This window comes from Heteronotia binoei, chromosome 16 (genome assembly GCF_032191835.1).
Source record: "Heteronotia binoei isolate CCM8104 ecotype False Entrance Well chromosome 16, APGP_CSIRO_Hbin_v1, whole genome shotgun sequence".
NCBI lineage: Eukaryota > Metazoa > Chordata > Lepidosauria > Squamata > Gekkonidae > Heteronotia > Heteronotia binoei.
This window is the reverse complement of record NC_083238.1, coordinates 47,508,796-47,532,161: the sequence shown is the minus strand read 5'-3', so window position 1 is coordinate 47,532,161 and position 23,366 is coordinate 47,508,796. Positions and strand designations below refer to the sequence as shown.

The 23,366-nt window shown below is 44.1% G+C and overlaps 1 protein-coding gene and 1 non-coding gene across 2 annotated transcripts in view; both read left to right on the top strand.

Annotated features, from left to right (window-relative positions):
• NBEAL1 (neurobeachin like 1) overlaps positions 1-23,366 on the top strand; it is a 175,697-nt gene that overhangs the window by 140,326 nt on the left and 12,005 nt on the right. The window contains exons 38-50 of the mRNA XM_060257088.1: positions 355-488; positions 2,617-2,718; positions 4,258-4,353; positions 4,990-5,114; positions 7,677-7,817; positions 8,273-8,403; positions 8,985-9,094; positions 12,879-12,996; positions 16,027-16,124; positions 16,911-17,027; positions 18,545-18,628; positions 21,299-21,408; positions 22,970-23,142. Coding sequence (XP_060113071.1) covers positions 355-488; positions 2,617-2,718; positions 4,258-4,353; positions 4,990-5,114; positions 7,677-7,817; positions 8,273-8,403; positions 8,985-9,094; positions 12,879-12,996; positions 16,027-16,124; positions 16,911-17,027; positions 18,545-18,628; positions 21,299-21,408; positions 22,970-23,142 — 1,539 coding nt within the window. The remainder of the gene's footprint in view (positions 1-354; positions 489-2,616; positions 2,719-4,257; positions 4,354-4,989; positions 5,115-7,676; positions 7,818-8,272; positions 8,404-8,984; positions 9,095-12,878; positions 12,997-16,026; positions 16,125-16,910; positions 17,028-18,544; positions 18,629-21,298; positions 21,409-22,969; positions 23,143-23,366) is intronic.
• TRNAH-GUG (transfer RNA histidin (anticodon GUG)) lies at positions 10,074-10,140 on the top strand. The gene has a single exon. It is a non-coding gene; the product is annotated as a tRNA-His (tRNA).

Below are 23,366 nucleotides of genomic sequence, written 5' to 3'. Positions count from 1 at the left end.
AATGAGTTGTGCTATTGAGCTCCACAACCTATTTTCCCACAAAACAACCCCTGGTTCTGAATCTTACATTCACGAAGTTGTCTTGATTGTGGATAAGTGCCCGTAGCTCAGTCGTGGAGCCCATGCTTTCGGTGCAGAAGGATCGCGAGTGCTGTTTCTGGCATCTTGGCTAAAAACAGGATGCTGTTGATGTTAGAACTGTGGAGAAAAACAGCAGAGTTTCGTATGGTCTCTAGACTGATGTTCAGTCAGTGCTTGTTTTCTATGCCGAGTCAATAGATTTAAAGAAAGCTGAGCTATAGCTTGTCAGTCAGCTTATTCCAGAACAATGACCAAATTCCCTTCTCTTTGCAGGAGTCGGTTTTGATTTCAAATGGCCCCTTTCTCAAATTCGAGAGGTTCACTTACGTCGCTACAACTTGAGAAGGTCGGCCTTGGAGATATTCTTTATCGACCAGACTAACTACTTCCTCAATTTTAAAAAGGAGGTAAGCGATCTTACAGGGCCCTGTAAAATCACATGTGGTAGAATTCCTATAAGACATTTCTTTCACAAATTGACTTCTGGGCAGTTGCATCACCGTGAATAGGCCTGTGGGAATGGTTCTTCTGAAAGGGCTCCACTTAGCTATGCAATCCCAGCATTCCAGGCGAGGCGATAAAAAGCAACACCTGCCAGGCACACTGTGGAAAGAAGCCTCAAAGGCGTTTTATGTCAAGAGTGCCTCTTGGTCATAGTTTTTATCAAATGAATCCATGTAACTTCTCAGGGTCCTGCTTGGCTCCTTATCAACTTGCTTTGCCTGTACCAGTGTTCCCTCTAAGCTGAGTTAGTGTGAGCTAGCTCACAGATTTTTGGTCTCCAGCTCACACATTTTTGTCCTTAAAAATGGTAAATGTAGTTCCCTGTGCAAGCACCAGTCATTTCCGGCTCTGGGGTGACTTTGCTTTCACAATGTTTTCACGGCAGACTTTTTACGGGGTGGTTTGACATTGCCTTCCCCAGTCATCTACACTTTTCCCCCAGCAAGCTGGGTACTCATTTTACTGACCTCGAGCCGGCTACCTGAAAACCCAGCTTCCACCGAGGATCGAACTCAGGTCGTGAGCAGAGCTTAAGACTGCAGTACTGCAGCTTTAACACTCTGAGCCATGGGACTCTTTTGTCTTAGCTCAGGAAAAATAGCCCAAGAGCAAAATAATCTATGCAGTAGCTCACAACTTTAATGCCAGTAGCTCACAAAGTAGAATTTTTCCTCACAAGACCCCATGGCTTAGAGGGAACATTGGTCTGTACCTTACTAAGTAACCACTTCCAGGGCTTTTTTTGTAGCAGGCACTGCTTTGCATATTAGGCCACACACCCCTGATGTAGCCAATCCTTCAGGAGCTTACAGGGCTCTTCCTACAGGGCCTACTGTAGGCTCCAGGAGGATTGGCTACATCAGGGGGTGTGGTCTAATATGCAAAGGAGCTACTGCTACAAAAAAGGCCCTGGCGACCCCTAGTGGGGTTTTCAAGGTAAGAGACATCTAGAGGTGGTTTGCCATTGCCTGTTCTGCATAGCAATTCTGGACTTCCTTGGCGGTCTCCCATCCAAGTACTACCCGGGACTGACCCTATTTAGCTTCTGAGATCCAGCAGATAGGACTAGCCTGGGCCGTCCAGGTCAGGGCTGCTACATAACGCCTTGGTGGAATTCTCTCACAAGAATCGGTTAAGAGCTCCACCATACGATTGTGACAGACCCACCATGTGGTATGAAAAGAATGATCTAAAGCAGGTTGTTGAAAGTCAGCTATTTGCTAGACTTTGAAAGTGTCACATCTAGGTAGATTTATCACTGTACTGAGGTCAACATTTCACAGTTGCATAAAGATGTATGTATTCTGAAGGGCTGAAAACTATTATAGCAGGGGTGTCAAACATGCGGCCTGGGGGCCAAATCAGGCCCCTGGAGGGCTCCTATCAGGCCCCCAAACAACTGGCTTCCTTCTCCCTTTCTCTTGCTTCCTTCTGCATCACAGCTTGCTTTTCAAGGCTTGCTCAATTGCGCAGGAGCTACAGGGCATAGCCTCTATTTTTTCCATTGGCTGAGGCTCCTCCCTTTAAAAAAAACCCTTTTAATTGTGTTTGTGTTCTTTATAAAGTTTATACCTGTCCTGCCTAATCTTAAATAGGTACACACATGGCTCAGCTCAACATGGCCTGGCCCAACAAGGTCTCATTTATGCCAGATCCAGCCCTCATAACAAATGAGTTTGACACCCCTGATTTATAGAATAGACATGGGGCCTGTGGATGGAGCTACAGTGAGAACAGTAGAAGATAGCTCATTGGCTTCATTTTGTTATTACCATCTATTAGACATCAGCCTTGGAAACTGATTCATAAGAATGGCTTTTAAACTGAACATTTATTTCTGTAGCTGGACATAAGAAGTTTAATTTTTTTGAGGAAGTAGTAGTCTGAACTGATGTAACAGGTAGAAACATGTTAGGCTGAACTGATGTAAAGATAATTCAGTTAGAGGGGGGGAAACCTGTCCCTTGTTTGAAGAATAGGTAACTCAGCATTCTATTAGATTTGTTACCTAGTGGATCTGCTTTCTTATAGGCAAGAAACAAAGTCTATAGCCGAATTCTGTCTCTTTGCTCTCCGAATATTAGCGGGACCAGATCTCCACAAGAATTATTTAAAGCTTCGGGACTGACACAGGTAGGATGATATTTCCAGGAATCCCTTCTTTTCAGTTAATGTCCTGTGATGGGAAGTAACTTTATGTAGTTTTGGTTCTTTAATGAAGTCTAACAAACCCAGAGAAACTGTTTTTCCTTTGTGTAGCAGAATAATCCACCTTCTCTCACAGCCCATACATTGGAGGGTTACAACGCCTACATTGCAGTGTTCACAGGATTGGTTCCCATTTCCTTACCCACTGGTTATCCATGTCCTGTGAAATGTTTGTCTGGGACAGGGGTGGCCAAACTTGCTCAGTGTAAGTGCCACATAGAATAAATGTCAGATGTTTGAGCGCCGCAAGACATGAACATCAGATGTTTGAGAGCCACAAAACAGGGAGGGGGGAAGGCAAGGAGGAAAGGTGGAAAGAAAGCAAATGGGGAGGGGGGAGAGGTAGAAAGAAAGCAATTTTAACTTTATATGCATTCTCCAAGCTGTCGGCTGGCTTGGCTTGGAAAAGCGATGTAAAGAGACAAATGCCTTCTCCAGGGCTTTTTTGGTAGCAGAAACTCCTTTGCATGTTAGGCCACACACCCCTGATGTAGCCAATCCTCCTGGAGCTTACAGTAGGCCCTGTAATAAGAGCCCTGTAAGCTCTTGGAGGATTGGCTACATCGGGGTGTGTGGCCTAACATGCAAAGGAGTTCCTGTTACAAAAAAAGCCCTGGCCTTCTCCAACCCAGCCCACAGGGCGGTGTTGGCTTTGAGAGTCACATGATATGTGTGAGAGAGCCACATGTGGCTGCCGAGCTGCAGTTTGGCCACCCCTGGTCTAGGACAAAGTGGTCTCACTTGGAGGAGGAGGGCATTGTTGATAGATGGGTTTTAACATATATTGAATGGCTCAAGACCTCTGGTCAAAGGAGCTCACTGTTAATAAAGGAAAGCACTTGTTTTAACCAGTGTTCCCTCTCAGCTGAGTTAGCATGAGCTAGCTCACAGATTTTTAGCCTCCAGCTCACACATTTTTGTCTTAGCTCAGGAAGGATGACCCCAGAGCGCAATAATTTATGCAGCAGCTCACAACTTTAATGCCAGGAACTCACAAAGTAGAATTTTTGCTCACAAGACTGCAGCTTAGAGGGAACATTGGTTTTAACAGACCTCGGTCCTTTCCATAAGACCACAGCTCCTAGCGTTTCTTTGAGGGAAACTAATGTAGTTGTATTACAGTCTAATGTAGAGATATAATTTGTTGAGATGTAACACCAAACTATGATGTTATCCAAACTGGCCTGTGTCTTGTTTTCTTCCTTCTTCCTTTGTTTGTTGAGAGTCATATATGAACATATGAAGCTGCCTTCTACTGAATCAGACCCTCAGTCCATCAAAGTCAGTATTGTCTACTCAGACTGGCAGTGGCTCTCCGGGGTCTCAAGCTGAGGTTTTTCACGCCTACTTGCCTGGACCCTTTTTAGTTGGAGATGCCGGGGATTGAACCTGGGACCTTCCGCTTACCAAGCAGATGCTGAGCTATCTTTGTGGTGTGGTCATTGCCTTTTCTTTTATCTTTAGAAATGGGTGAACAGAGAGATATCAAACTTTGACTACCTCATTCAACTCAATACCATGGCAGGACGGACCTATAATGACCTCGCGCAATATCCTGTGGTAACTTCCCTCCCTCCCTTTACTTGATTAGATACAATCTTGTGGAGTTTTGTCAAAGTACTAATAAAAGAGCCACTGTGGTATAGTGGTTAAGAGTGGTGGACTCTAATCCAGAGAACCGGGTTTGATTCCACCTTACTCCACATGAGGCCTGCTGGGTGACCTTGGGACAGTCACTGTTCTCTCAGAACTCTCTCAGCTTGTGGGGAGAGGAAGGGAAGGCAGTTGTAAGTTGCTTAGAGACTTCCTACAGCAGAAAAAAGTGGGGTATAAAAACAAACGTTCTAATGCAGCTGTGGCCAACTCGCTTAACATAAGAGCCACATAGAATAAACGTCAGATTTTTGAGAGCAGGGAGGAAGAGAGGGAAGGAAAATAGACGGAAGGAGACAGGGAGAGGTAGAAAGAAAACAACTTTCACTTTACATACATTCTCCGAGCTGCCATTTGGCTTGGTTTGGAGAATTGATTTAAAGAGAGAAATAAATGCCTTCTCCAGGCCGGTTGATGGGGTGGTGAGGGTTTCAGGAGCCACACAATATGTGTGGAAGAGCCACATGTGGCTCCCAAGCCACAGTTTGGCCACCCCTGTTCTAATGGATACTTTCTGTTTTGTTTTGTTTTGTTTACTTCAAGTTTCCCTGGATTTTACGGGATTATACATCTGAGGAACTGGATCTGAATAATCCTGCTGTGTTCAGGGATCTGTCCAAACCCATCGGTGTGGTCAATGAAAAGAACAGCAAGGCTGTCCAGGAAAGGTATTCCATTCAAAACAGTGTTTAGTTAAGATCACTTGTCATTTTTGTGCACTCTCAGAGCATTTATCCTACGGGCCAAACCAGATGTGATGGCAGCCGTGGGAACAACCCGTGGCCACAGACACCATTTTAGAGGAGAACTTAGCCACTTAAAAATTGCTTCAGGGGGCTGGGCCTGATAGGCTCTGCAGCAGCAGATGAACTTGTTTCCTTCCCACACCTTTTTGAAATGTTGAAACAGCTGTGATTGGGGCTGATCCGGATAGGGCCCTCGCAGCAATTTTTATATGCCTTAATTCTCCTCTAAAATGGTGTTGTTTAGCCCCACATCTAGGTTGGCCGTGAGAGTTCAGTTGACAGTTGTGAGGCTCAGTTGCCTTGATGGCAAATAAATACTTGAAAACCTACAGACACCCAGGGCTTTTTTTTTAGCAGGAACTGCTTTGCATATTAGGCCACACCTCCCTGATGAAGCTAATCCTCCAAGAGCTTACAGGGCTCTCAGTACAGGGCCTGCTGTAAGCTCCAGGATGATTGGCTACATCAGGGAGGTGGGGCCTAATATGCAAAGGAGTTCCTGCTGCTGCTGCTGCAAAAAAAAGCCCTGCATACACTGTTGGGAAATCACCAAGGTAGCATGAAGGTGTTATGTATCTCTGTATGTATGTTTTATTGAATTGTTTAAATATTTTATGGGTGCCTTGTATAAAACGTTTGAAATGTTTTGAAGTTTGCCAGGGCAGGAGCTCCTTTGCATATTAGGCCACACACCCCCGATGTAGCCAATCCTCCAAGAGCTTACAGGGCTCTGATTACAAAGCCTACTGTAAGCTCTGGGAGAATTGGCTGCATCAGTGGTGTGTGGTCTGATATGCAAAGGAGTGCCTGCTACAAAAAAAAAAGCCCTGAAGTTTGCCATCTTGGGGAGCCTAGCTGGGTGTAATTAATGCTTTAATAACACAAATGTTTTAAATTAAATAAATAAAATCAGATAAGCTGTTGTACCGTTCAGAGGTTTTTTTTTTTTGAGATGTATATGACCAAAACCACCCTTGAGCTACGTGCACAGAAATAAGTTGCATGCAGATCCTTTTCTGGATCTGGATATTCGTAAAAACTCTAGTCAGGACCTGCTAGTGGGATTCCTGCATTAAGCATCCAAGCTGTCTGATCAGTAGACAGGGCTTTTGCCAAGCAAAATTGTTTATTGACGTTTAGATCGGCTGTCTGCATTTTTAAAATGTTGCTTTGACAGTGGCTGTCATCACAGCACAAGGATCTACACTATGTTACTGAACTTAAGCTGGGGCCATTGCTTTGTGGCTGGTTCCACCTCCTGCCATTTTGTTACTGCCCCCACCAGGCTATATCAGAATTCTAGATTTGCTCATGGGGTCAAAAAGGTTTGGAACCTATGATCTGTGGACTGGTGCTGCAGTCTTTTTTGAGAAAGACCTGGAAACCAAATAGTAATCTTACATCCATTCATCTATCCAGGACTTTTTTTGTAGTAGGAATTCCTTTGCATATTAGGCCACGCCCCCCTGATGTAGCCAATCCTCTTGAAGCTTACAGGGCTCTTCTTATAGGGCTTATTGTAAGCTCCTTGAGGATTGGCTGCATCAGGGGTGTGTAGCCTAATATGCAAAGGAGTTCCTGCTACAAAAAAAGCCCTCTATCTGTCTGTTTGTCCACACCGTGGAAACCTTTTTGAAGGATCTAGTTAACATTACTTTAAAATGGATGTATTTTAATGGAATGCCTTTGAGATTTTTAGTCTTAACAACAAAAGGATGAGACAAAAAAGAAAAAAGGAAATTTATGAAAAGTCAGTGTGTTGCAATGGCTGAACTAAGATCTGGGAGACCTAGAACACTCACTTCCAAGATTTTAATGTGCTGTGTGCCTATTTGCTGCTATTCACAGGTCTTGCTTGTTGCCTTAATCCAATCTTAACTCTATGTACTGCTCAGTTATGCATCTTGACTCTAATGAGTCCTTCGTGGCATCATCAGGAATTAGCATTCCTGGCATCAGGGTGGGAAGTTACTGGCTGGATATTGAGAAAAATGTTTTGACAGTCAGAGTTGTTCAACAGTGGAATCAGCTACCCAGGGAGGTGGTGAGCTCCCCCTCACTGGCAGTCTTGAAGCAGCAGCTGGACAAACGCTTGTCAGGGACGCTCCAGGTTGATCCTGCATTGAGCAGGAGGCTGGACTAGATGGCCTGTCTGACCCATTCCAACTCTGTGATTCTACCCTCCTCAGCCTCTACCTATGTGCAATGGTTGGTGACTTTTTCCACAATGTATCCAAAGAAGTGCGCAAGCACATAAAAGCTTATGCCCAGAATAAAACTTTGTGGGCCTTAAAGGTGCTACAGGACTCAAGCTTTGTTCTTCATTTGCAAAGAATTTTTTAAAAATGAAGAAGCATTTTTGTTTTGAGTATCTTCCCATCGTAAATGCTAATTAGCCGCTGTGGAATATTTCTGAAAAGAAGGACTAGTTCTGTAAGAACGGCTTGACTCGTTGAAAGCCTGACTGAGTATCTTCTTTTTTAGGTATGAGAATTTTGAAGATCCCCTGGGAATCGTCGACAAGTTCCATTATGGTACTCACTACTCGAATGCTGCTGGGGTCATGCATTACCTCATTCGGGTAGAGCCTTTTACATCTTTGCACATCCAGCTTCAGAGCGGCAGGTATGAGATGAACTAGTAAAATGCCTCTTCATGCTTGTTTGGTCTCCAGACCCCTCAAATAATACACACACAGTGTCCCATTATACAGTTATTGGCCTGATCTGGAACTTTATTTGTACTTGGAGGCTACTCAACTGAGTGGCGTACGAAGCTCTCCACTTGCACCCCCCCCCCTTTGGTGTGCACATAGCTTGCCCCTCCATTGTAGTGAATGGTGAAGGTCTTAATGGAGAGTGCAGTCAGTGAGTGCACTGGAGTCACTGTCCCTGCAAAGAACAGCCTACCAGACGGTTGATCAATAGCTGTGTGCAGCCAACTTTACACTTTAAATGGAATTTCAGTGTAGGCTTTGATGTTTGTGTTATTCGCTTTGCAGCTTTTCTTTTTTTTACTTCTGCCAATTTGCATTGTCGCAAATTCTGACTCAAAATACACTGACGTGTTGTGTTCCACAGATTTGACTGTGCCGATCGGCAATTCCATTCCATCCCTGCTACCTGGCAAGCTCTCATGGACAATCCGAATGATGTCAAGGAACTGATCCCAGAGTTCTTCTATTTCCCAGAGTTCCTGGAGAATCAAAATGGTAAATCCATGGCTGGCTAGTGAGAACGTTGGTCTTGCCTCCCGTTTTTCTCTGGGGAAACAGCTGGGGTTATGCTGTTGATGTGATGTGCTGGACTCAAATCCAGATCCCTTAGTGAGAAGCAGTGTTCCCTGTAAGCTGAGTTAGTGTGAGTTAGCTCACAGTTTTTTAGCCTCCGGTTCACACACTTTTGTCTTAGCGCAGGAAAAATGGCCCCAGAGCAAACTAATTTATGCAGTAGTCAAATCGCTCACTCACAACTTTAATGCCAGTAGCTCATGAAGTAGAATTTTTGCTTACAAGATTCCATAGCTTAGATGGAGCATTGGGATAGAAAATGAAGTTCAGCTAATAAGGGAGCTTTTGTAGCCAAAATAATACTTAATTGAGTAATTATATTCTAATGCCATTTTGTGGCAAAAAAGCAGTAAAACATATTTCTAGAGAAGAGTATATATTTTCCTAAGTAGTGGCGTTTTCCCCCTCACCCACCATCCTTCTGTAAGGGGAAAACTTTACATTTTAATAAATGCATCATTGTTTTATAGTATTAATAGCTACTGAATGTTTGTTGCCTTTAGATTTTAACTTGGGTCAACTCCAGATCTCAAAAGAAGTGGTGGGAGACGTCATCCTCCCCAAATGGGCCCAGTCAGCAGAGGACTTCATTTATAAGCACAGGAAGGCCCTGGTGAGTCGTTGCCTTCTGGCTGAAGCACACAACAAAACCAGAAAAGATGCTTCTTACCTGCTGCCCACAAGCCTCAAATATAAGTCACACTCAAGGGTGGAATTCTAGCAGGAGCTCCTTTGCATATTAGGCCACACACCCCTGATGTAGCCAATCCTCCAAGAGCTTACAAGGCTCTTTTTTGTAAGCTCTTGAAGGATTGGCTATATCAGGGGTGTGTGGCCTAATATGCAAAGGAGCTCATGTTAGAATTCTACCCTGGGTCACGCTGAAGACAGAACTTGCTTAGCTCCCACAGCTTTCCAAACAAAAAACTAAAATGACTAAACTGCAGCTTTTTGTACTTGGGTCACATTCTGAGAAAGACCAGAGTCACTGGAAAAGACAATCATGCTAAGAAAAGTTGAAGGCAGAAGGAAAAGAGGAAGACCCAACCTGAGATGGATTGGCTCAATCAAGGAAACCACGGGGCTCAGTTTGCCAAACCCGAGCAGGGCTGTTAATAAACAGGTTGTTTTTGGAGCGCATTAATTCGTAGGGTCACCATAAGTCGGGTGTGACAGCACTTCATACATGGCTTTTGCTACCAATTTTTAAACGTTAATTTAATTTAATTTTATATCCCGCCCTTTCCAGGAAGCGGGCTCAGAGAGGCTTACAGCAAAACTTTAATACAATTACAAAGTAAAAGATAAAACATCGTAAAACACGCAGCATAGAAGTCTGAGGGCAGTGCGACATATCAGCATCAGGCTCAGGAGGGCGTGGCCAGACAGCCGCGTAGAGGCCAATACCTGGCAGCATAGCATAGTCACAGTGATGGTAAAAATACTGGGGAGGCTAGCTGGTAATAAGAGGATGCCCGCCGGATCAGTTAAAAGCCTGGCGGAAGAGCTCCGTCTTGCAGGCCCTATAAAACTTTGAGAGCCTGTTTGGTGTAGTGATTAAGTGCATGGACTCTTATCTGCACCTGCTGGACGGTGGCTCAGTGGTAGAGCATCTGCTTGTGAAGCAGAAGGTCCCAGGTTCAATCCCCGGCATCTCCAAAAAAGGGTCCAGGCAAATAGGTGTGAAAAACCTCAGCTTGAGACCCTGGAGAGCCGCTGCCAGTCTGAGAAGACAGTACTGACTTTGATGGACCAAGGGTCTGATTCAGTAGAAGGCAGCTTCATATGTTCATATGTTCAATGGCCTTGGGTCGTTTAAGATCTTTTTCATATTGTCCGTTAGGGGTTAACATTAATTTCCTGTTAATAGGCATCTATTTTCTCTTTCCCCCCCACATGACTTTTATACAAATTTTCATAATACTTATAAAACTCTCTTTTGATTCTTTCCTGGTCAACAATTTCTTTGTTGCCCAAACTAATTTTATTAACAATTTTATTTTCCCTTTTTCTTTTCATTTGTCAGGCCAAGTATTTTCCAGCTTTATTTGCACTCTCAAAAGATTTTTGTTGAAGCCTTTTTAAGTTCCATTCTACTTCTTTATTTAACTTAGTGTCTTAGTTGGTAGAATTCCAGTTTCTTTTAAAATCTTCTTTTTCCCTGGTCTCTTTATAAGCTCTCTCTCCTTCTTAATCTCCTTCTGTATGTCTGTCATTTGTTTCTCTTTAGCTTTTCTGTCTTTATTATTCAATGTGATTAAAATACCTCTCATCACCGCTTTATAAGCATCCCACACCGTTTGATATTGAACGTCCTCATTTTCATTTACTTGGAAAAAGGCTTTAGTCTCTTTTTGCAGAGATTCTACTACCCCATCTTTCTGCAGTAAATCTTCATTTATTCGCCATCTTAAAGTCTTTTTGGTAGGTTTTGCAGACCATTATTGGATTATGATCTGCTCTTATTTTTGGAAGAATCTCTATTTTTTTTTTGTTGTAAGTCCCAAATTTTTTGTACTCCATAACATATCAATCCTTGAGAAAGAGTTATGTCGAGCTGAGAAGAAGGTATAGTCTCTAACTGTAGGATTTTTCTCCCTCCAAATGTCTACAAGATTTTCTTGCTTGGCTAATTCAAAAAAAGACTTTGGTAGTTTACCTTCATTATGCTTCTTCCCAGATCTGTCCAAAATATTTTTAACTGTACCATTAAAGTCTCCCATTAACATGATTTGCTCATATGTCTGTTGATCAAGTTGCTGCATAATGTCCTTAAAAAAAGAATCTTTTGCTCCATTAGGAGCGTACAGTCCCAATAGTAAAGTCTTCTTGTGGTTCATCATCACTTGCACTGCAATATATCTACCATCATCATCCTTAAAAATCAATTTTGGTTCCAATTCTTGTTTTACATAAAAAAAAAACGCCTCTTTTTTTTCTCCTTAGCCAATGAAAAAAATTCCATACCAAATTGCTTATTCCACAAATATTTGTAACCCAATTGTTTAATATGTACTTCTTTTAGACAAATTATGTTACATTTTTGCTTCCCAGTCCAATGAAAAGTTGCCTTTCTTTTTTGTGGTGAATTAAGTCCATTTACATTCCAAGATAATAATTTGTAATCCATCATGGTTTTCTATTTTAATCTGAACCTCCAAATTCTTTATTTTCCACTAAAAACTTCTCCTTCTCCTGAGTGCTTGTAATGGTAATCCTCTTCCCTTTGTATTCAAAAACCAATCCTGGGAGAATCCATCTATATCTCATTTGACTCTCAATTGCTCAGTCAGTTTTTTATATAATCTTCTGTCACTTAAGACTTTCCTTGGTAATTCTTTCATAATTCTAACATCACTGCCTTCCACAATCAGCTTGCCTTCATACTGTTTACTTAGAATCCTTCCCACTGAGTCTCTTGTTACACATCTCACTATAACATCTCTTGGTAGTTTATTTTTCCTTGCATATTCTGAATAGACCCTGTAAATATAGTCATAAAAGTAATTAGTCTCCTCAGGATCATCTCCAACATATTCACCGATAATCCTTATTATGTATTTCCTTAAATCACCATCCTTTTCAGGCACACCTCTCAAACGTATCTGATTTTCCATTGATTTGCAGTCCTGCTGTACTGCTTTGTCCTGCAATTTTTTAATAGTGGAATCCACTGTATTAATTCTTTCATCATGGTCTTTCACTCTCTCTTCCACCTCTTGGATTTTTTTGGATACTGATTTAAACTCTTTACTGAGAACTTCTATATCTTTTTTAATTTCTTCTTACAATCACTTATAGAATCTTTAATCAGTTTAGACAATCTAGCTTCCATGGCATCCATCTGTTCTTTTTATTAGCCTTTTTGCCCTCTTCTAGTGTCTTGGTTCTTGTCTCTAATGGTTTTTGGGCTGACATTACTGCCTTCCCATTATAAATATAGGCTTTACAATTGAAGTCACCAAGTTCTTTTTAAATGGTCTAGTCTTATAGATTAGGGCATGCCCTTTCAGAAAAGGCCCAAATCGCCATCCTCCTATGCCCCTGGGTCCAGATATTAATTTTTTAAAAGTTATACTTTCCCAAAATGGTGCTCGATGTTTCTCTATGGTTTAGTCCTAAAGGGGCTTAAAAAACCTGTAGTTTTCCCTTCCCTTGATGGCCTCTTCCGCCCACACTTGCCACAAAGTCTCGTTATCTATGGTTGTGAAGTCTCACGATGTTCCCAGACATCATTTCCTGTAATGACTTGTTGATCTGCAGTTCTTCCACTCTCAGGGGGAAGGGTACAGCAATCTAACCCCGCTGACCACCCAGATCCATGCACTGAAAGAAATGGTTTTCTTCAATATATATATGAAAGCACCTAAACCTCTTTTTCCTCCTCTGTATTTTAGGAGTCAGAATATGTGTCTGCTCACCTTCACGAGTGGATAGATCTGATCTTTGGCTACAAACAGAGAGGGCCTGCTGCGGTGGAGGCCTTCAACGTCTTCTACTACTGCACTTATGAAGGTACCAAAGCACCCATTTCTCCCAGCACTATATCCATGGAGGAGATCTTGAAATGGCCCAGAAACAAGGCTCAGGAGGAGCGGAGAGGAGTGTAGCTTTGCTGTGAACATGAGAACGGCAGAGCCACCCATTACATGCTAGCAATAAGGAGTTTTTTGGGATTGAAGAAAAAGGAAATAGGCATAGCTTTTCCAGCCACGTTTAGCATAGTTTGGTTTAGTGGTTAGGAGTGGCGGACTGTCACGGGTTTGACTCCCCGCCCCTTCTGGGTCACCTTTGGTCAGTCACAGTTCTCTCAGTTTTCACAGTTCACTCAACTCCACCTTCCTCACAGAATGCCTGTTGTGGAGAGATAAAGGGAAAGGGGATTCTAAGTCAGACTCTGAGTGAAGGGGGGGGGGGTGTAGAAATCCAACTCCTCTTCTCCTTCTCTTCTCCATCATCAATAGCCCAAGGATCTTTGAAATCCACATATGTCAGGGGCCATCACGTGGCAGTAAGTTGCATGATGTGTGTAGGAGGGCTTTTTGGATGCATCTAGAAGGATGATGCCTTTATAAGGACTTCTCAGTTTCATCGATGACCCTGACAGCTTCCTCCCCATTTGCTTTCTCTCTGGTTCACATGTCCGGCATGAGTCTAGGAAGCTTCCATGGCCAAGGGAGTCCAAGGGCAGCCATGCTCTTTGATCAGGATAAAACCATTGCAATACTGGCCTGCTTATTTTTAGACCGGGGTGTCAAACGTGCGGCCCAAGGACCAGATCAGGCCCTCAGAGGGTTCCTATCAGGCCCGTAAGCGAGTCTGCTTTCTTCTTCCTCTCTCTTGCTTCCTTCTGCATCACAGCTTGCTTTGCCAGGCTTGCTCAATCACACAGGAGCTACAGAGCAAAGCCTCTATTTTCTCCATTGGCTGAGGCTCCTGCCTTGGGGAGGAGGGAGAGCTTGCTTTGCCAGGCTTTCTCAATTGCACAGGAACTACAGAGCAAAGCCTCTATTTTCACCATTGGCTGAGGCTCTTCCCTTGGGGAGGAGGGAGAGCTTGCTTTGCCAGGCTCTCTCAATCACACAGCACAGCTACTGAGCCAAGCCTCTTCTATTGACTGTGGTTTCGCCCCCTCTTCGTCCCCTGGGGAGGGAGGGAAAGAGCCAGAGCTTCCTTTGCCCAGTTCCCTCGATCACACAGGAGAGATACAAAATCTTTAATTGTGTTCGTGTTCTTTATGAAGTTTATATCTCTTGTATTGGGCATTACATTTTATGACACATGTGGCCCAGCCCGACAAGGTCCAGTTTATATCAGGTCCAGCCCTCATAACAAATGAGTTCGACACCCTTGTTTAGACTGTTTGCAGTAACGTTTAGAATACGATTCCCCCATCTCGTAGGACTGAATGGTTAATCTTCTAATCATCATAATTTCTTCTGCACTTGCACTCTGCACTGACCGCACGATTGCTTTGAAGAAGTTCTTATTCTGAAGATCCGTTCACTGCTCTGTGGTAGTTTTGCTAATAGGAAAGGAGTCGAGACAACCCACTCTTACATGGCACTATCACACCACTTGCCTCAGGCGAGTGGTTTTTGGACTGACTGATAGGCCAGTGGGATATACCTGTAGGCAAATGTGTAATGTTTTATGTGGGCCCTGATGGGGTGAAAAGGCAGCATAAAAATGTTCTAAATAATATAAATGTTGAGTACCTGTCTGCGATTAATGTCAGGACATGGACATCCTGACTCAGTCTTCTTGTTCCCTAATGACGTAGGTGCGAAGGTGGCAAACCAAGCATTTGTCAAAGCAAACCAGTCTACAAGCCAAATCTTGATTTCCTGCATTAATCTGTTCAGATGTAATGTTGAGACCATGGCTTCTTTCAACTGTCAGTCTTACCTGCTTAGGTCTATTCAGATGCTTGTTGGCTGTCTTGTCAACCTCACACCTGAGCACTTTTTTAAAGGGTTCCTTTGTTTCTTGGAGCATTCAGTCTTTGGAAGCAATGTAGCAAGATGTTCTTAGTTACTTAAATAATTTTAGCCCAACATTTACACAGCCTGCCAGTTCTTAATTTCATCAACACGATCTAGCATTCCGCCACACTAGAAGTGCTCTGAGAGGAGAATTTTATATATACACAGAGGCACATTTGAAGAACTGAGCAGTGACTCACGAAAGCTTAACCCATATAGGCTAGTCGGTCATAGAGTCCAAAGCTTTCCCCATTGCCCCCCCCCCCCTGGTCTCCCTCAGAAATTGGCATTCAGAGTTATGTTGTCCCCAAATGCAAAGGTTCCATTATGGCTAATAACCATTGGATAGACCTGTCTTCCATGAATTTATCTAATCCCCTTTTGATGTATCCCCCCACCAGATTTTCTTCTGACCCTCCCAGGTAAGGGAGGTAGATGTGCCATGGTGGGGAAATCCAGGGCAGCCTCTCCCCAGTGCGGAGAGAGAAGTGAACAGGGTGGAAGGTCTGGAACACCAGGCGTCTCCAGACACCATGTATCCAGAACAGGGCTTTTTTTTGTAGCAGGAACTCCTTTGCATTTTAGGCCACACACACCGATGTAGCCAGTCCTCCAGGAGCCTACAGTAGGCCCTGTAAGAAGAGCCCTGGAAGCTCCAGGAGGATTGGCTACATCAGGGTGTGTGACCTAATATGCAAAGGAGTTCCTGCTGCAAAAAAAAAAGCCATCCAGAAGATGGAAACCTTTATGAAGAGCAATGTAGGAACAAGAGCAGAGGCAGAGACGACCACGTTGCTCCAGGAGTTGTGCCGAAGGGGTTCAAGTCGTTGGGCATTACATGTTGAAGAATGCTTTGATTTTTTTAATATATATTTTAAATACCGGCGGAGGTCATGAATTAGAGGGGAGGGGGAGGAAAATTTGTAATGTATTGGCTGATCATTTTTGGTCTTTGATAGAGGTATATTTTTCAATATATTGCAAAAATAAAAAAAATGATTTACATAAAAAAGAATGCTTTGATTTTTTTTTTCCCCTTGCCATTTTCACATTATTTCAGGAGCCGTGGATTTGGATGCCTTGACCGATGAGAAAGAAAGAAAAGCTTTAGAAGGGATGATTAACAACTTCGGCCAAACACCTTGTCAGCTGCTGAAGGTAACACCTTTGGCAGTCGTAGAAACTGCATATATGCTCTGTCATCACATTAAGAGAATCCTGGGATCTTCTGATTTGGGCGCTGCCTCTCATGTACGATGGGCGCAGAGTAGGTTTGGTGCAGTGGTTAAGTGCATAGACGCTTATCTGGGAGAACCGGGTTTGATTCTCCACTCCTCCACTTGCAGCTGCTGGAATGGCTTTGGGTCACCCATAGCTCTCGCAGAGGTTGTCCTTGAAAGGGCAGCTGCTGTGAGAGCCCTCTCAGCCCCACTCACCTCACAGGGTGTCTGTTGTATGGGAGGAAGATATAGGAGATTGTAAGCCCCTCTGAGACTCTGAGATTCAGAGTATAGGGCGGGATATAAATCCAATATCATCATCTTCGAAGTGGGAGAGCAAGCTAGACTTAGGACTGCTCCCAATCTTGCTGCCAATAGAAGAGATTGAAACAAGGGGATTTCCAGCTGTGCTACCATATGTGCAGTTGGAAATCAATTTGGAAAGAGATTGCACTGTTCTTGGGAGGGTGAACCTGTACCTTTTCCTGCCATCCTCTGGAAACATGTGACTTGACTCACTTGCTTGAGTTAGTCATTGTGCCTTGCCCTCACCTTTGCTGCTGCTTACAACCCAATCCTGACATATTTAGCTGGTCCCGGGCCTACTGAAATGAATGGGCATCACCTTTAGTGTACATGAGGATTGGCCTGTTTTGGTGAGAAGGCTGTGGGGAGATGCTTGTGTGTAAACATTGCCTTTCATTGCTGCTACAATTCGCCTCAGGAGCCTCACCCTGCGAGATTGTCTGCTGAAGAAGTGATGCAGAAGCAAAGCAGAAGTGACAGTTCCACTCTCAACCTCTTCCAGAATCTCCCGGAATTGAAGTCCTTCTTCATTGAGGTAACAGCTGACGGAATCAAAGCCTCAGCATACTTGTGTCACAGCTTTGGAGACAGTGGCTAGCAGGGCTTTTTTTGTAGCAGGAAATCCTTTGCATATTAAGCCACCACCACCACGCCCCCCCCCCCCCCCCCCCGATATAGCCAATCCTCCGAGAGCTTACAGGGCTCTTTGTAAACATCCTACTGTAAGTTCCAGGAGTAAGCTGTAAGCTACATCAGAGGTGTGTGGCCAATATTCAAAGGAGTTCCTGCTACAAAAAAAGTCCTGGTGGCTAGTATTTTACAAAGCCCTAAGCACGGATTTTCCCCTTCCATTACCATTTTATTTTATTTTTATTCCATTGTCTTTATTTTTATTTTATTGTCTGTTACTGTCTTTGCAACTGGAGTCATAAACAGCAAACCCTTCTTCCGCAATAAACCTTGTTCCGCAGGGGAAAAAATGGAAGAACTTAAAGGTTGCTACTGCAAAAGTGGTTATGTGATTTGACAACAGAAATGTTGCCTCCCGCAGGGTAGGTTCTTTGTCTTTGTCTCCAAGTAATCAGGATGATTTTGCTTCTGGAGAGAGGAAGTCCTGATTAAATAAAGGGGAGACCAGTTTTCTCTTTGAGATGGTAATTTGAGACAATCAAGCAGAAGTGATCGTCTCAAACAGAGCCAATTTCTTTGCAATTACAGAGTGGATCAGAGTATGAAATCCCACCACTGTTTCTCTCCCTGGACCACCCACTGCTGAATTATTCCTGGGGCCACGGTACCCATGTGGACAAACAGCCCCCGTTGTTCCCCAGCACATTGGGAGCTTTCCTTTGGCATTACCCTTCCTGTATACTTATCTTGTCTGACCGGTCCTCACCTCTGCAGGGCATTTACGTTAGCTCGTTTTAACGTTCTCCCTTCTATGGTGTTATATGGGAGATTTGAGAAAGTTCCATATTCAGATAGGCTGTGCCCATGTGGAATGACTCAGATAGAGGATAATCACCATGTTCTTCTGAATTGTAAATTCTGTGACAATCTTTGTGCTGTTGTTTAAAATCCCTTTTTGCAACCTTTGGAGGGTCGATCTGAGGACCTCTCTTCACTATTAGCCTCAAACAAGAGTGAAACCATTGAATCTGTAGGAAAATTCTTTTGCCATGCTTCCAGGGGGAGATGTTCTTTTTGAGCACGGACTCATGTGGACACGCATGAAGCTGGCTCATACTGGATTAGACCCTTGACCCATTGGTGTCGGTCCTGTCTAACTCAGACCGACAGAGCCTCTCCAGGGTCTTATGCAGAGGTCTTTCACATCACCTGCTGCCAGGTTCTTTAAATGGAGATGTCAGGAATTGAACCTTGGCAACACAAGAAAAGTGGAGAATCAGAAGTATCAGTAACAGTAATGTGTAGAATCTCCTCTTTGGATCTTCAGATAGGCTGTAATTATGTCTGTTTTCATGAGGTTTGTAAATAAATGTGTATGGTCTCTTACGTTGCCGAATGAAGGGGCTTCCTCTCCCTCCCTAGGGAATCAGTGATGGCGTTCCCATCGTGAAGGCCGTGGTCCCCCGGAACCAGTCCCGTTCTTTCATGGGTAGCCCAGAGTACTTGGTGAGTCTGATATGTGGAAAAGCTCATGTCGGGAGGAGACTTGAGTATGAAGTTGCAGTAGGGTTGCCAAATCCCCCGCGGCCTCCTATTGTACCATAGAGTTTTTGGTCCTAAATTGCTAGAGCATCCGGGAAAACCATAGAGTTTTCCTGGAAATGCCTAGAGCAGCCAGCGTGCAACATCGCCGGTGCAATGACTTGTAGGTGACATCATCGCGTCGGCGACATCGGGGGAGGTTCCCCCAGCTGACCAGATGGGGGCTGGTGGGTTGGGAACCTCCTGGGGGCTTGGCAGCCCTAAATTGCAGAGAAATCTGAAGAATGATTTTCATGCCTGGTGCCTTGTATGACGGTGGAAGGATCCAAGGCAGAGTCTCTGTCTCTCTCTTCTGTTTTTGTGTGTGTGTGTGTGTGTCTTCACCTGGAAATTGTGGTGACCTCTGGTGATTGACCCCTACTAGGGGCCTGGAGTATATTCAGGGAGGTGGCTGAATAGAGCCTGCCCCCGTTTGCCAACTGTTTATTTCAAGGACAGTCTCCCATCCAAGTACTAACCACAGTCAACCCTGCTTAGCTTCCGAGATCTGATAACTTCAGGTTTGCCTGGGCTGGATTATCCAGGTCAGGGCCAAGGCAGAGTGTCTTCATGTATCCCGAGCTAAGCTTGCCCCGAATGAGGTAGTTTTGATTATCGCCTGGCTGATGAGATGGTATTTATTTAATTACTGTCCAGAAAACTGACATTAATTCAGTGCTGCACATAAAACAAGAGGCGTAGGTAGAGTTGCCAGCTCCAGGTTAGGAAACACCTAGAGATTTGTGGGGCAGAGCCTGAGAAGGGCAGGTTTGGAGAGGGGAGGGACTTCAGTGTGGCATAATACCATAGAGTTCACCTTCCAGAGCAGCCATTTTTTCCAGAGGAACAAATCTCTGCAGCCTGGAGATCAATTGTAATCCCAGGGAATCTTCAGCTACCACATGAACGTTGGCAGCCATGGTTCATAGGATTAGACCAAAAGGTGCCTTTCCACTGGCGTTGAGGGCACTTGTGGAGGAGGGGATGATGGCTTTTGCCCACCGCTCCCAAAGTCCCTTAACCTTGAAGAGCACAATTTGGCAGGGGGAGGGGGAGGCTCACTCCGTGGACAGTTCTTTGGATTTAGCCCAGGGGTCCCCAACCTTTTTTGAGTCTGCACTCACCTTTGGAATTCTGACACAGCCTAGTGGGTGCAGAACACAAAATGGCGGCCATAGGATAGGGAGCTAATCACAAAATTGGAGCTACCTTTATGGGAGCACATTCAACCTGCACTAGAAACGGTACACTGGTTGCCAGTAGTGTTCAGGATTTGCTCCAAGGTGCTGGTCATGACCTTTAAAGCCATATAAGGTCTGGGACCTGTCTTACCTTTGGGACCACCTTTCCCCATATAAGCCCCAGAGAGCACTGTATTCAAGTTCCCAAAATTTCCTTGTGATCCCTGGGCCCAAAGAAGTTCGGCTGTCTACCACTAGAGCAAAAGCCTTTTTGGTAGCAGCCCCTGGCTTGTGGAACACCCTCCCTGAAAACCTCAGGGCCCTGCAGGACCTGCCACAGTTCCGCAGGGCCCGTAAGACTGAACTGTTTAAACTAGCTTTCAACGTCTAAGTGGACCGCCACTCCACAGCATCAACAGATTCCAATGTTAGAACGCTAAATAACATCTAGCAATATCAACGCTCATCATGGAATTTTATGGACTGTAAACTGTATGAAATGACTTTTATCGTATATCTGTTTTTAATTTTTATGTCGTTTTAACTGTTGTTAGCCGCCTTGAGCCTATTTGGGGAGGGTGGGATATAAATATGATAAAATAAACAAACAAAATAGCTACTTCAGTTTACCTTCAGTTGCGCAGTAAAGATCCCTGTGCTGTGCTTGCAGCTGCTGCCAAAATGACATTTAAAAAATAAAAATCTGAATGGGAAATCACATCTCCAGTGGCCAATCAGAAGCCTTACTAGACAAATGGCCCCTCGCTGAAAAAAATAATAATAACTTGGTAGATTATGAGAAATATGTTGGTGTGCACCATGTTGGGGATGCCTGATATAGCCCATAGGACCCAACCTCCAAGTTGCAGTTTAGAAGGCTAGGAGTGTGGGTTGGGATGAAGGGAAAGGACAAGCGGAGGGAGATGAATCATTCTTGTAATGAAGAAGGGCAGCAGCTACAAGCACAGACAGCTTCAAGAAGTGATGCTCTGCCTTCTTGGTGCTTGGGGGGCCATCAGTGGGAGGACTTCTGGAGTTCTGGCCCTGCTGGTGGACCTCCTAATGGCACCTTGGTTTTGGCCCCTGTGTGACAGAGTGTTGGACTGGATGAGCCATTGGCCTGATCCAACATGGCTTCTCTTATGTTCTTAAGAGCAGAGTTCCATCAGTTGCTGTTAGCCACAAGGTACAGAGGACTTCTGGAGGTCTGGCCCTTTTGGTGGACCTCCTAATGGGACCTAGGTTTCGGCCCCTGTGTGACAAGAGTGTTGGACTGGATGAGCCATTGGCCTAATCCAACATGGCTTCTCTTAGATGTTTTTATATTTTTTAATATTGTTCTCTGGGCTGACTGAGGAGGCCGAAGCTATGAACAAAGATTCGCTGCTTTAAATCCAGCATGTTCTTTTTGAAGGTAACGTTGAGTGTGAATTGCCTCATTGGAACCCACGGGTGGCTACCTTATGACAGGAATATCTCCAACTACTTCACTTTCATTAAAGATCCAACTGTGACAAATCCCAAGTGAGTAAAAACAAAAAGAGAGATCCAGTTCTGGCCTTTTCTTGTTTGTCTCAGAACCCTGGAGCATCGGCATCAATTTCTGAGGTGGAAAAAAAAATCTGTCATGGGTTCCTATCTTCAAATGGCAGATTTACACAGAAAGGGGTCACTATTTTCTCTCTCTGACTGGAGAGTGTGTGCCTCGGAAAGCCTCTAAGAGACGAGAGAGAGGAGCAAATGTCACTGAACTTTGTGCATCTGAGGACATTGGCTATGACTGACAGAAGTGTGTGCCATAGAGAGGCATTTAAAATGTCTAGCTCAGGGGTGGCCAAACTGTGGCTTAGGAACCACATGGGACTCTTTCGCAAATATTGTGTGGCTCTCAAAGCCCCCTCCAGCCCATTGGCTGAAGGATTTGTCTCCTTAAATCACTTCTCCAAGCCAAACCAGCTGGCAGCCTGGAGAATGTGTTTAAAGTTAAAGTTGCTTTCTTTCCAGATCTCTCTCCCTCCCCATCTATTTTCCTCCCTCCCTCCAACATCTTACATTCATGTCTTACATCTCTCACATTAAGCAAGTTTGGGCACCTCCAGGCTAGCCTTATCTCCAGGCCGCTGCACTCGCCACCATCCACAACAGCAAGCATTTAATCCCCCTGGGGATGAAGGTTCTAGCCTGCTTTGCCAGTTATTGTGAGTGTAATTCAAACAATGTGTGCAGAACAGTCTACAAAGGTCAATTATATTTCCTTATTTGGCTTCGCTGTCTAAATGTGTTCAGAGAACACACTTCTTTTTAAGTCATTCTGAAGTGCTGGTAGATGCCGTTAACAAGGCCGCACGTCATTAGACTTTCAGACATTATTAGACTTTCAGTGGCAAATTGGTTCCTTCAAGACATATATGCCTAAATATTTACACCATAACTTTGATTTTATTTTTTTTTACTATTTGGGATCTTACATTTATTCTTATTGGTTCTTACCTAATTTAATAATGTTGTCCACAGCAAATATGATCCTTGAACCTTATCTGTGAACGATGTACATATCACTGACACTGCCTTATTTTATTTCATTTTAATGGCTTTAACTGTTTAATTTTAACTGTTTTATTTTGTGATTTTAACTGTTTTACTATGTTGTTATCTGCCCTGAGCCCAACTTGGGAAAGGGCGGACTAGAAATCCGGAAAAAATAAATCAAAATAAATAAATAAATATATTATTTGTTTTTTTCTCCGAACTAACCTTTTTGTAATGCAACGTATAATCTGGTCGAGTTGTCACTTTATTGTTTATTCATTGTATTTATGTACTAGGTTTAGTATATGACAGGGGTGGCCAACAGTAGCTCTCCAGATGTTTTTTGCCTACAACTCCCATTAGCCCCAGCCATTGGCCATGCTGGCTGGGGCTGATGGGAGTTGTAGGCAAAAAAATCTGGACAGCTACCGTTGGCCACCCCTGGTATATGAAGTATTGTAATAGTTTGTCTTTTCAACAAAATTATGTTTATTTTGAAAAAAAAAACAACCACACATTTTGAACAACGGGATAACGCAGCTCTTAATGTCGGCAGAACGCAACGCACCGTGAGCGGGCCATTCGCCCCAGGACTGGAGATCACACCCAAGCTGTTTGTCGTCTCCCATGATGCCAAGCTCCTTTTTAGTGGAGGACACTGGGACAACAGCATCCGAGTGGCGTCGCTTGCCAAGGGGAAATTGATGGCCCAGCATATCAGGCACATGGGTAAGTTGCATCACGTAAAGCAGAAGTCCCCAAACCCCGGGCCGTGGATTGGTTTGCAACCGGGCCACACAGACATGGCGCTCTTGGCTTTTCAGGTTACAGACCCAGGAAGCTGAGAGCAGTGGGATAGTATGTCAGCATGTGCTCTCCTCTGAGCCCAGCTGGGAAACTGGGCTTGGAGGAGAGTGACCTGGCTCCAAGGCTGCCTCCCCTTGCAGGGAAGG